We start from the raw sequence: 13,845 nt of genomic DNA on the forward strand, positions 1-13,845 counted from the left end.
ACTTTTCCTGATCATATCCCCGAACATAGTGGCTGGTCACTCACTGTTCCTAAGCGTTAGCTAGCCACATGAAGAAGGAAGCTACCCAGCTTCAAGCTTAAGGCCTCAGTCCCAGAGGTCTGGATAAATCATAGGCTCATAGATTTAAAGCTAGGAGGGACTTCATGAGATATCTAATCTCACCTGCTCAGTTTATAGCTAAGGAAACTGAAACCCATAGAAGTTAAGTGATTTTTTTTTTCAGGATCACAGAGCTGGTTTGTGTCAGAGGCAGGATTTGAACCCACATCTTACTGACTTCAAGTCCATTCCTCTATTCATTCCACTACACTGCCTCTCAGGCTGTGGAACTAATTGTCCAAGAGGAAAATGGAGCTTGTCTCCTCACATAGCCATTTGACGTGTTCTGAGTTCACTATCTGGTTCGCCACTTGTTCAATCATAAAGAAGCATCGGGAGTTCTCTGTCTGTTTAATTATTCAAAAATGGCACCTTGGTTGTGTCAACTCAGTACCCTGATAAGAAGTGACAGAGACTTTCAAATCTCAGTGAATGTGCATTTCCCTTCTTTTTTCTCCATCTTTAATGATGTTCTTTCTTTTCTCTTTTCTTTCCTCCATTTCCCTTTCCCCTCTTCCACATGTTTTAGCTCATTCCCATTTCTAGATAGGCTAGCTCATACTGGACTCTCCACCCCTAGTTCTGCCCATGGTTGCCTGTTTCCACGTTTCTTGTTCTTTGCTAATGGTTGTCCCTGAGTAGCTCCTCATCCTTCTCTTTTTTCTGACTTCCCCTGTCTGTCCCTGCCTCTCATTTCTCTTACCCTCTCCCTGTTATTAAGATTCTGTGGGTGGCTACAGAGTCTCCCCAACTGTGTTTTCTTTCCCCTTCTCCCTCATCTTGGTGGGGTCTGTAGCCAGCTCTGCTGTTGCTCAGAGATGTGGAGGCAGTTGCTAAGAGACAGTGAAACGTCAGTACCTGGCCCTCGAGGAAAAAAAGAGAGAGGGAGGGAGGGAGGGGGAGGAGGGAGAGAGGAAGGGGAGGAAGACCTGGCTGAAGCCACACACTCCGGCAGCCTTGGCTGACAGCTGAGTTTCAAGAATAGGCATTTGGGGCCTCTAAACTTTCCTCTGAGCTCCCCTTTCTCTCAACCCATCTCAGGGAAGAAGGGCTGAAAGGGACAGAAGGAGGAAGCCTCAGGAGGTGCTGGCCAGGGAGCCCGGAGACATGGAGGAGGAGAGAGAGGGGGAGGGAAAGAGAAAAGGAGGGAAGGAAGGCAAGCTGTTCTCCTGAAACAACCTGGGATTCCAAGAGGGAAATCCTTGTCTGCCTCCACACTGATTGCAGCGTTCCTGGGCCAGAGTGAGTAATTGCTTTAGGGGATGCAGAGTGAGAAGAAGGGTAGGGGTAAGGGGAAGCACCTGGGAGACCCTGGGTCTGGCAGGACTAAGTCTGGAGCTGGGGTCATTTTCTTGTATCAGGAATTGAGGTTGAGAGGGGGCATTGATGCTGGGGTAGAGGGTGAGTGAAGGATGGAGGAGCAGAAGGGACAGCAAGCATGTGTCTCAAGGGGAAGGGGTGTGAAAGGTGGTGCAAGGCCACCCATGCACTATGTTATTGCTGTCTGGGGGAGGGAGGGGAGTAGGTGCAGGGGGTGGGGGTGGGGAACATTCATGGAAAAGGATGCTGGGAGTAGGGGTGTGTACTGTGTGTGAAAGATGGTAGGGGAAGCTCCGGCTGGGTGTGTGAGAGGCCACTGGAGGCAAAGATGTCAGAGGAGGTGAGTACCAGGCAGGCAGCTTGGCGGTGGAGGCAAAGGGGAGAGCAGGAGGGGAGGAAATGAAAGTGATTCTGGGAGGCAATGCAAAGGTTCTTCTGAGATCGATGAGGGCAGCCCAGCCCTAGTGGGTGTGTGTCACAGAATAGGCAGGTGTGCGTTTGCACTAATAGGGATTGGGGGGCAGAGGTTGGAGGGTAAGATGGCTGTAGAGGTAAAGGACTAGCTGTACCACAGGATTCTCACTGTGATAGGTGGATTTGGGTCACTAGAGGGGAGGCGAGAATCTCTTGCAACTATTTGCAGAAGGGGTCCAAGGTTGGAGGAGTCCAGAGCTAAGGGGTGTGATGTCAGCATCAAGGAGGCACCTTTGAGACGTATCCATAAAGTGAAGGGCATGGAAAGGGCAGGGAGGAGAAAGGAGACCATAAGAAGAAGGCCAGGCAGCAAATGTCTCTCCTTTTCTAAGCCCCCTGCTAAGCATCTGCTCTTCAAATCTTGTTGGCAGATGATGCAGTGGGAACTTCTAACCACTCCCTGCTGACTGAAGGAAAAGAGCATTGGACTAGGAGCAAGTTCAGAGCTGAGCACAGAATTGGCTTACAGCGAAAGCTTTGGATTCTCCCTCTGGCGATCCCTCCCTTTGGTGAGCCTTCAGGCTTCTCCTGGAACTTCGGGACTCATGGTCTACCCAAACCTTTCCAGTAACACACAGACAGAAGACCCCTTCTCAGGAGAGTGGTTTTTCTGGTCCTGTTCTCCTTAGCACAGGAAAAGTCCTGCCACCTCCTGGTGGGACCCATGGAGACCCCCTTCAGCCTGGGTATCCTTCACAGAAGGCTAATCCCTTGTCTCTCTTTGACTATTAAATGTCTTCATGAGATGGGTTCTGCAGCCCTGAGTGCTAGGATCCAGAGGACTGGATTTGCCCCTAAGAGATTTCAGTGGCTTTGAGTAAGTGCAGGGACTTAGGTAGGGGTGGGGGAGGTGCTAAATAGAGCCTTCAGCCCTCCCCCTTTCACCCCAGTCAGACACTTAACTGAGAATATCTTGTGGTCTTTGATGACTTTCAATGGCCCAGAGTATCCTTGGCCATAGCTTTAAGGACTGCTGCCAGCTGGTCCCACTGGGCGTCTCCCTTGGTTTCAACGGTATTGATCATCTTCCCGGAACCCCAGGAGCCTTGGCTGAGCCTCCCTGCATTCCCACCAGGTGCCACCAAAGGAACCCTGCTGGTGCTTCTCACCTGGGGAGCCCTCTCATGCTTCCCATGCTCCCAGGCTGGCCAGAGCCAATGAGAGCTCATGAACAGGAGCCCCACCTCCCCCAGCCCCTGGCCACAATGTAGCTGCCTTCTTGCCCCAGTGACTCTTCTCTGAGACCCAGGGTGATGGGCTCCTCTTGGCCATGCTGCTGCTGGCAGAGGACTGAAATGGGCCCTGTCTGGTCCCAGCTGGTCCGACCCTGCTCTCTGAAGCCAGCCCTGCTGCTGGCCTCGCTCCTCTTTACAGCAGGGCTGGCCCTGGCTGATGCTGTCGCCAGCTGCCCAGTCCTGTGTACCTGCCGCAGCCAAGTGGTCGACTGCAGCAGCCAGCGCCTTTTCTCTGTGCCTCCTGACCTCCCACTGGACACTCGAAACCTCAGCCTAGCCCACAATCGCATTGCCACTGTCCCACCGGGCTACCTTACCTGCTATGGGGAGCTCCGGGTGCTGGACCTTCGGAACAACTCCCTGGTTGAGCTGCCCCCTGGGCTCTTCCTCCACACTAAGAGACTGGCCCACTTGGACTTGAGTTACAACAACTTCAGCCACATCCCTGCTGACATGTTCCTCGAGGCTCGAGGGCTGGTACGCATTGACCTCAGCCATAACCCCTGGCTGAGAAAAGTCCACCCTCAGGCCTTCCAGGGTCTCTCCCAGCTCCGAGAACTTGACCTCAGCTATGGAGGATTGGCTTTTCTCAGCCTTGAGGCCCTGGAGGGTCTGCCCGGGCTAGTGACCCTACAGATTGGTGGGAACCCTTGGGTATGTGGCTGTACCATGGAGCCCCTCCTGAAGTGGCTGAGAAATAAGATTCAGCGCTGTACAGCAGGTAGGAGATGGTCCATCAGGGTTGGGGGCGGCAGGGCAAGATGCCTTGGAGGAAGAGGGAAGGGGAGATCATATGATCATAGGACTTAATCTGCAAGGGATCTTAGTCAGCCCTTCTATTTAACAGGGCTAGAGAAGGAAAGTGATTTGCCCAGGCATACAAGCGATCAGTAATAGCAGAGATGAAGTTCAAACACAGAGCCTCTGATTTGAAACCCAACGCTCTTGAAAGGGCCCAGCTAGTTCTTAGCCTTTTGTGTGTGTCGTGGACCCCCTTGACAATCTGGGGAAGTCTATTAACACTTTCTTGGAATAATGTACTTAAGTGCACATAGGATTACAAAGGAAACCAACTCTATTAAAATACAGCTATCAAGATGGTTTAAAAAAAAAAAACAAGCTCACAGACCATAGGCTAGAATCCATTCACCCCATTCAAGCCGAGTCCTAGAAGCACAGATTGAGAGCTGGAAGGGAATTTAGAAGTCATCTGGGCCAACTTCCTCATTTTACCAGGAAGGAAACTGAGTCCCAGAGAGGGCACAAGGTTCCTTTTTCCTCAAGGTCACGCAGGTAAGTGGCAGAAGCAGGCTTTCAGCTCTGCCCCTTAACTTCTTATTCAGCTTTTCCTTTGCTCAGCTGTTGACTAAGGACAACGAAAAGGAAATCATGACCAGGCAAGTGACCCTCCCCCAAGCTTCTGAGTTAAAATGCTATAGAAATGCGAGTTAGGGGATTACTGCCGTTATTATTACTTAGGCTCTTCTCCAAACAAAGAGAAGTTTTTCCCTTCTGGGTAATAATCATATTAGCTCATTTTTCTAGAGTACTGTTCTCGAAACAACCCAGTGAGTGAGGATAGTGTATTTAGAGTCCTCGTTTTATTGAAGAGGAGGATCCTGGGATCCAGAAAAGGGAAGCAGCTTGCCAAGGGTCTTACATATAGGAAGTATTGGAGTTGGGATCAAATCTAGAGGCTACAAATCGAAGACCACTACTATTCCCACCCCACTCTCCACTGCCTAACTAAGGCTTTGGGGGCACAAGGAACAGCTAGGCTGAGTGGTGGATAGAATGTTGGACTTAAGAGTCAGGAAGAGCTAAGTTGGAATCTTTCCTCACACTTAATATCTGCATGGCCTGAGAAAGTCAGGCAACTTCTCTTGCCTCAGTTTCCTCATCTGTACACTCAAGAGAATAACATCATCTACCTCGCAGGATTGTTGTGAAGGTCAACTAATAACATATATAAATCACTTAGCCCATCTTAAAGGGCAATCCAAATGCTAGCTGGTATTATCATCAGAAGGATCTTGGAAGAGGACTAAGGGTAGAATTTTATGGGACATGGGGCTGGGATTTGGGAGCCCAGAAAGTTAAAAAGTGGCCACAAAGTTCAATCTGATTCCCAGTTTCTCCGGGATGTAGGTAGGGGTTGAAAGGGACTGGATAAAATGCCTAATTGAAGTACTAGCCAAGCCAGAGGGCACCACAGAATGGGTCTAGCTGTGAATGCAGCTGCCAGTCACAACCAAACCTGAAACATTTCTGAAATAGCAGAATTCTATGCAGAGAGGCTTGACCCAGCAGAGTGCTTTATTCCTCCAAACCCTGCCCTATGACCAAAAGAGCATGCTATGGCATATGAGCACAGATATGTCTTTCTTGCAGTGTGGGTTAGGAAGCCCACTGGGAAAGGGCAGAGGAGTAGGGAAAATTCAAGGGGAGCACTGGGAGAGCTGAGGTGTGGGTGTGGGTGGGCCCAGGACCAGAATAAATATGGGGGCCGTGGGTCACGACTATATTTCTTCCACAGAGCTGTGGGAAGGAACTCTTTCAGGGCTGAAAATAGCTGGAGAACCCACATGTGAGGTTTAGGTGCCTGGGCCAAGCATTAACAGGGATGCATTATGGGGCACAGAAAAGCGAGGGATGGAGCCATTTCAAATACTGCACAACTCTAGGAGGCTGTTTCTTTCCTTTAATATGTTCTTAAATTCATGGGAGAAGCTACAGAAAACAGGTGTTCAGGACTTTTTGGAGACAGTAATCAAGTCACATTTTCTTCCTCCCTTCACTTTATTTCTGCCCTTGCTGACCACCAGAGCTTCCAAAGAGGAGAGTGGGGAGGGAATAAGCTTTTAAGTGCTCTTCACTTGCCAGGAGCTTGCTAAGAGCTTTATAAATATTATTTCATGACATAGAATCATAGAGCTCAGAAAGTCCTTAGAAAGTCTCAACCTCCTTCTCATTGTTAGACCATCAATTTGGACGTGGAAGGGGCCCTAGAGGCCATCTAGTAGAACCTCTTCATTTTACAGAGGAAGAAACTGAGGGGCAGAGAAGTTAAGTGACTTGGCCAGGGTCACACAGCTAGTATGTAACAAAGGTGGGATTTGAACCCAGGTTTTCTTGACTTTGCCAAATCCAATATTTTATCCACTATGGCACACTGCCTGACTAATACAGATGGACAGCCAAAAGACTACAGAAGCCTCATACGACTTAGGCAAGATCACAGTGAATCAGTGGCAGAAATAAGATTAGAATTCAGGCTCCAGGACTACTGCTCCTACATCTTTCTTTATACCACACTCCCTTCTGCCACTAAACTTGGAACTCTGTTTCCCTTTCTTTCTGGACTCCCATTTCTCCTACTTGTCACAAACCCTGACCTTACCGCCATGTTGTAGCTTTGCCAAATACAAGTGACCCAATGATGGGTTTGATGAGGTTACCCCACCTCCAAGGATAATGATGCTAAAACACTTCCCAGAAGGATCATGTGAATCAACTAGTGACTTGTTTTATATTGATTTTATTTTAATCTAAGGTTATTGATGTCAAGATGAAGCCTCTTCATGGGGCACTGGCTACAGTGGCCTGATATTGTGGGGCAGGATTCTTGGCCTGGGTGTCCCCCATATAGGGAAAATAAGTTGACCTGATGAAGTTAGGGGATGGTGCACCATGGCAGTTACATACAAAGCCCTTGTGAAAGTGACCTCAGGTTAGGGTGGGAGAATTCAGATGCAGCAACAGAAGTAATAGGAGGAAACTCCCTTCCCATGCAGAAACCAAAGGCAACTCAAAATTTGCTCCTTAACAGGAGAAAGTGCCTGCCTCCCTGACTAAAGATGGCAACACTTGGCCATGAGACATCTAGTTGACTCGTGACAAGCACAGGCCTTACCCTCAGGGAGCCCCTAATTCAGCCTGAGCTGGAAGAGCAAGACTCCAACCCTCCAGGCACTGCCCACAGAGATTAGGGGATCTCTTCTCTCCCTGGGATCAAAAGGCTTCTCCGATTTCTCTGTTGCAGATTCCCAGCTGGCAGAGTGCCGGGGCCCCCCGGAAGTGGAGGGTGCCCCACTCTTCTCCCTCACAGAGGAAAGCTTCAAAGCTTGTCACCTGACCTTAACGCTGGATGATTACCTATTCATTGCCTTCGTGGGTTTTGTGGTCTCCATCGCTTCTGTGGCCACCAATTTTCTCCTGGGGATCACTGCTAACTGCTGCCACCGCTGGAACAAGGCAAGCGAAGAGGAAGAGATCTGACTCAGTTTCCCTGGTCTCCCTCCATTTTGCTAAGTGCTGCTACCACCAACAATGCTAACCCAGCAAGGATGAGGAGATCAGAGGCCCCATTCCATGCCAGCCCCACGGCTCCCCACCCCAGGAATTGCCAACCACTATCACTGTTAAAATGAGATTAGTCATCAGGAGATGATGCCAATACCCTTCATGCCAATCTTCCAACTATTGGCTCTGTTGACTCTCGATGGCTAAAAGCTCAGAAACCTTCAATGATAACCCCTTCCTGTACTAAGCTCCCTCAAGTCTATTAGGCTTCCTCCTACCTGGCTACTGCACCAAGACAGAAAACACTTTCCGCGCTTTTGCCATTCTCCCCTCATTTCTCCATCAATTGAAGTCAATTTGAAAGATTAAGGTAATCCCCCAGAATAATTGCCATTCTCAAGGCCCCATTTCCAGTCCTGCTCACTTCAGAATAGGGAGACCCAACCCCTAGGGGAGCTGGAGACATGTCATCCTGGGACTCTTGACCATGTGAACTGTAAGGGGCAAAGAACCCAGTGGAGGACAGAATCATAACTAGGGTGGGGCAATCAGGATATTTCCCCAGAGTTCCAAATTTTAGAGGGTGCAGTCAGCATCTATACTTCAGCAGCATAAACACAACCGAACTTAGCATTTAGTTAACAGGAATAATTAGTTAAAATATACCATTGATATGCTATTGATATTACAATCTATCTTCCCTCACCAAAACTAAATTTATCTTCAAAAATTTAGTTTGAGGATATATTTTGTGAGGTTTGCTCCAAGTTTGTCCTAGTCTCCAAACTTGCTAGTTATGTCTCTGGTAAAGGGTGATAGAGATATAAAAACATGGAATAAAACTACCTATGGGGGGGGCCAAAGGAGGAACCATCAGTAGTCTAGGTCATAAAGTTAACTATTTTATTCTCACTTGTTAAGTGGTACATCTCTCTGAGGTGCCCACTACGGTAATACCAGTTTGTCAATATTGTTATAACCCTGAGGCTGATCCAACTTTCCATTAGTTTTGATTAGAGATTAACTTAATCCCTTTATTGGAGAAGTCAACTCCAACAAGCAACTATTAAGAACCTACGTTTAGAGAACAGTGGTGCTGATTCAAAGATAAAACAAAAGCACCTCCTGCCCTCAAGGGGTTTACATTCTATTGGAATGAGACTATGTAAACAATTAAGTATACACAGGCTAATTTGAGGAGAGGGAGAGAAAGTGCTAAAGACTTAGGTCATCCAAAAAGGTTTCCATGAGAAGTGGTGTGAGCCGATCCTTGAAGGAAGCTGAGGCTTCTAAGGGGCAAAGGTGAGTAGAGAGCAAAATTGACAGGGGAGGGATGGGAGACATGGTGTCAGTTGGAGCAAAGGCATTGAGGCAGGAAATAGAATATGGAGCTGGAAAAGAGCAAGTTGGCTCTTTTTGTTGGAATAGTGGCTGGGGCAGAGGAGATCCGTAGTAAGGAGGGGGAAACCTGCAAAAGGAGGCTGGAGCCAGGTTTCCAGAGGTTGGAAAACATTAAATGCCAAGCTGAGGAGTTGGTATCTGATCCTAGAGGCAATAGGACTCCTTAAAGGTTCTTGAGCAAAGAAATGACATGGGCTACCCCAAATGAAGTAAACTTAGAGATTTGTTTTAAGGAAGGTAGGACCAGAATAGCACATTCTGGAGATCCACTCACCGATCCACAAGACAAGTAATTCCTAAGTACTTGGGAAATACAGTATGCTAGGCACTGTACCTTCCTAAACACTGGCCATGGTGCTCTGCACACTGTAGGCTTTTAACAAATATCTCCTGATTAGTTTATCTACTGGAGAGATAGGTCACAAGGCCCTGAGATTAAAACAATGGGAACAGGCAGGCGGAGAGAATGGGCCGTGTGTCCATAAGCATACTCGGGCGTGGGCACCACTCTTGTGCAGAAAGCCAAGGATAATGTTCACCCCAGCACTCCCATGTTCTATACTCACCAGTACCAATGAACATGTTGTCACTTGGTAGATCACAAGCAGAGAAGAAATCTGTTGTAGCACAGGTACCGATATACTAAACATTCAGCCATTCACTCAATGAGCATTTAAATCAGAACTTGCTATGTGCCAGGCACTGTTCCAGGTGCTAGGGATACAGAAACAAACAAACAAAAAGCCAGGCCCTGACATCAAGGAGTTTGCCTTCTGTTGGAAGAAACACAGAGTATACATCATCCTCTTAAAATACACACAAAGTAGATAGGAAGTCATCTCAGGGGAAAGAAAGCATCAGCTGGGGGTCTGGGGAAAGGTGTCTGGTAGGGCACATAGCTGTGTGCTTCAGGAAGATACTTTTGGCAGCTGCCTAGACAATAGATTTGAGATGGGCAAGACTCAAGGCAGGGAAACCAATTAGGAAGCTATTGCAATACTCTAGCTGAGAGATGATGGAGGCCTGAGCTGAGTGGAAAAAGGGGGACAGATAGGGATGTTGCAGCTAAAATTATAACCTCCAATATAACTACGTACAATACTATTCTGATACAATTTGGTCAACTGAGAAGGCCCGCGATGGCAAAGCTGAAGTGAACCATTCTCCGCCACCTAACATCAGCCTTAGGAGAGGATTCCACTCTATTTTTTTTAACTGGTCCTACAATTTCATCAGTAGAGGGAACTGCCAATAAGAAACATCTCTCTAATGATGCAGATCACCAATTCTTCTACTACCCATAGTCTTAGAGAGGTAAGGTGACTTGTTCAGGGTCACAAAACCAGTTTCAGAGGTAGGGTTTGAACCCAGATCTTCCTGATCCCAAGCTTGGTTCTCTATTCATTATATCACACTATCTCTCTCCACCTTTTCATATAGAGGAAAAGTATGATTAGTGGGAGGTAGTGATACCACCTGGATTTGTTTGTTCATTCACTCAGCCAACAAATAATTATTAAACACCATCTGTGTGCAGAGCAAAGCAACGTGTTAGACACCGAGGGAGACACAAGGCTTAGAGAAGGCATGATCTCTGCCCTCATGGAGCTGATGGTCCAGTGGGACAGGTGGGGAGAGGACTGAGATCAGCTCTATCCCCTATAATGCATAGCATTACCTGATAAGTGTATTAGAGAGATGCAAGACAGGTTGTGTAAGCTCAGAAGGAATAGGTCACTAGCAAATGGAAGAAGATGGTATGAGAGACAATGACGGGGTTTGAGAGAGTTTGGGTTGAGACAGAAAGAAGGCATGTGGAACCAGGGAGGGGATGAAGCATTGTAGACTGGGGAGGGATCTAAATGAAGCTAGGTATATGGTGGGGGGAGGAGGAATAGAGATATGGCAGATTCCACATCAGTGCATCCAACCGCCCCTCCTGTCAAGATTCAGCGACTTGGCAGAGCTGTCTGGGTGGAATCACCCTAAAAGAGGCTTTTTGCCCAGCCCCATTTCTCAGTGACCTCCAGCCCACCCCCATCTTGATGGCCCCCAAGCACTTCAAGAGGACTTGGGGGTAATGGGAGGAAGAGCTCCCACCCAAGGAGCTCATCCTCCCCAGTGATGCTTTACCCAGGGAGCTATCCAACCAAAAGAGGCAGCAGAGACATTCCTAGAACTTAGAGAAATGAACTCAACAGAGCCCATACTCTATTGGAATCCCTAAATCTCAGCTCCTGACATCCAGAGCTGAGGACCACGCTTGCTGTCTTCCTGTCACCACCAGTGAGGCAACTCTTTTGACTGCTTAGTTCTCTTGCCAGAGTCTGTAACATTCTAGTTGAGAGACTCTAGTATTATGGGATGACCTTTTCAAACAATACTACTAATGAGAACAGTTAAACCTTCCCCAAATGGGGATGCTCCATAGAAATCTATAACCATCTCCTAGAGACCTTTTCTTATGTATGGCTAATGTATTTCAAGACATGTATGTTTTTAGTTTATTTTATTTTGCATAGATCTAGGACCAAACAAGATGCCAAACGCCACCCGAGGTCAGATGCATTTCTCCACCTGTACTTTTCTGTCTCCATCAGTGGCAAAGCTAAAGAGTGAACCTTTATGAACAGGATAGATGCCTTTAAAGAGCAGATATTTTTCCAGCTGTGGAAATGTTCTGAAGTGCACGTGCGTGTGCACGCGCGCCCCCCCACACACACACACACGAACTATAGTGTAACCAGAAAGGGCACTGGACCCAGAGCCAAGGGGAGACTTGGCTTCTGTTCTTAGCTCTGCTGCTGTGTTGCCTTGAGTGAATTACTTCCCCTCTCTGGATTTCAGTTTTCCCATTTATAAAATGAAGGGGTAAGAAAGACTAGATGATTGCTAAGGCCCCTTCCCACTCTAATATTCTGGGATTTCTAAGGAAACAGTGGACCTCAGTAAGCACGAGGTTTACCCATCCTCTCCAGAGCCCCTTTTCCTTGCCAATAAATTGCTTTCCATCTCTTTGCTGGGGCTGTCCCAAAACACAAAAACGTATTGAAGAAGGAATCTCTTAAAGGCAACGTAGCAATCCTGGTCACAACTGTTCACGTTGCCCTGGTGATAAACACCCTTGGTCTTCCCACAAGGCTTAATTTTAATTTTTTACAGGTTAATTTGTTTGTATCTCTGTGTATGTGTCTATCTATGTAAGGTTTAAAATGTATCTGACTCCACCTGTGATGGGGACAAGCTCCCACTAGGAGCTGAGCTCAGGTCTCCTGCACTGTTTTCTGGTATGTTCCTTCCTCTGCTGCTGTGTTTTCTGATATGCCAAAGTGGGCCTGAAGGCCTCAGCTGATTGGCATGAGGTGGAACTGGCCCTCAGGAAGAAAAGAAGGAAAGCAAGAAAGAAAAAAAAGGAGGGAGGGAGGAAGGAAGGAAGGAAGGAAGGAAGGAAGGAAGGAAGGAAGGAAGGAAGGAAGGAAGGAAGGAAGGAAGGAAGGAAGGAAGGAAAAGAGGGAGAGAAGAAAGGAAGAAGAAAGAGAGAAAAAAGGAAAGAGAAAGAAAAGTGAGAGAGTGAAAGAAGAGAGAGAGAGAGAGAGAGAGAGAGAGAGAGAGAGAGAGAGAGAGGAAAACATGGTCTGGAAGTCTTGGACAGTCTTTCCCCTTCTTCCCTCTCTCCCTCCCTCTCTTCTCCCATCCTTCAATGACTGGTTTAGGCTGCAGAAATGTCCTTCACTTTAGACTAGAGGACCTCAGAGATCTGCATGGCCAGCAAGGTCTGAAGGACACTGAAGCAGCCTGGTCTGGAAATTCTCCATTCCCCACCAGTCCACTGTCAGCCCTAGGGTCATTTTCACTTATTCCTACAACAGGAAAGAAAGAAAGAAAGAAAGAAAGAAAGAAAGAAAGAAAGAAAGAAAGAAAGAAAGAAAGAAAGAAAGAAAGAAAGAAAGAAAGAAAGAAAGAAAGAAAGAAAGAAAGAAAGAAAGAAAGAAAGAAAGAAAGAAAGAAAGAAAGAAAGAAAGAAAGAAAGAAAGAAAGAACCCTGCAGGAACAGACAAGCACGAGTGATGGGGAGACCCAAAACACCTTAGAGGTTGATCCTGAGCAGATCAGGAATTTCCCCTTCATAATCGGGGGAGATCCACAGCAGCTCCATTCTGGCCAGCCAGAGACTCCCTTTTTCCCATGCTCTTAGTGTCCTTCTTCCCTGCATCCTTCCACACTCATGGAAATGGAGAGGGTAGCCCGGAAGCTCTCCAAGAAGGAGGAATTTGCCAGGACCACCTTCTTCCATTCACTCCTCATGGTCATGACTTCCAAAGGCCAGAGGAATTGAACTGCCTTCTTCCAGGAGAGACAGAGAGGAAATGAGCAAAGCGAGATGAGAGGTCTGTCCTTGACCCCTGCCTAGCGGCCATCAGGCTGGGCTTTTGGAGAGTAGGGCCTTCCACTTTTCTAATTACTGTCCTATGATGTGCGATGTCTGTGGGTGGGAGGGGGGAAGGGAAGATGCCAATCTTTGTATGGAGACAATTTTATAGCTGTGAACTTTTGTAACTGTGAAAAAAATTTTCATAAATGTACGTTAATAATAAAGAATGAATAGTTTAACAAACGGTCTGAAGGAGTATGAAAGAAGGCCAGAAGGGGGAGGAATGAACATAAGGAATGTCTGTGTGCATATCTATAGCACTTTAAGATTTAAAAATCACAAAGCCTGTGTAAGGTAGCAGGGTAGGACAGCTAAGTGGCACAGTGGATAAAGCACCAGCCCTGGAGTCAGGAGAACCTGAGTTCAAATCTGACTTTAGACATCTGCTAGCTATGTGACCCTACGCATGTCACTTAACTCCAATTGCCTCCTCTCCCCCCACCAAAAAAAAAAAAAAAAAGATTGCAGGGCATAATGTATTAAGACGATTTGGGTTCAAGTCCTCCCTTTGACACATTCAGTGCGACCCTGGGTAAGTCACTGAACCTTTCAGTCCTCCCC

At 47.3% G+C, this 13,845-nt stretch overlaps 1 protein-coding gene across 1 annotated transcript; it reads left to right on the forward strand.

Moving 5' to 3' along the window:
- Window positions 1–1,048: 1,048 nt before the first annotated feature.
- On the forward strand, window positions 1,049–13,468 carry LRRC55 (leucine rich repeat containing 55). Its single transcript, XM_020974558.2, has 3 exons — window positions 1,049–1,362; window positions 2,286–3,870; window positions 7,192–13,468. Exons 2-3 carry the CDS (start codon window positions 3,168–3,170, stop codon window positions 7,425–7,427), a joined length of 939 nt encoding a protein of 312 aa, XP_020830217.1. The 5' UTR covers window positions 1,049–1,362; window positions 2,286–3,167; the 3' UTR covers window positions 7,428–13,468.
- Window positions 13,469–13,845: the final 377 nt, after the last annotated feature.

The sequence above is a fragment of the Phascolarctos cinereus genome, unplaced genomic scaffold (assembly GCF_003287225.1).
Source record: "Phascolarctos cinereus isolate Bilbo 61053 unplaced genomic scaffold, phaCin_HiC Scaffold_9;HRSCAF=440, whole genome shotgun sequence".
Classification (NCBI taxonomy): domain Eukaryota; kingdom Metazoa; phylum Chordata; class Mammalia; order Diprotodontia; family Phascolarctidae; genus Phascolarctos; species Phascolarctos cinereus.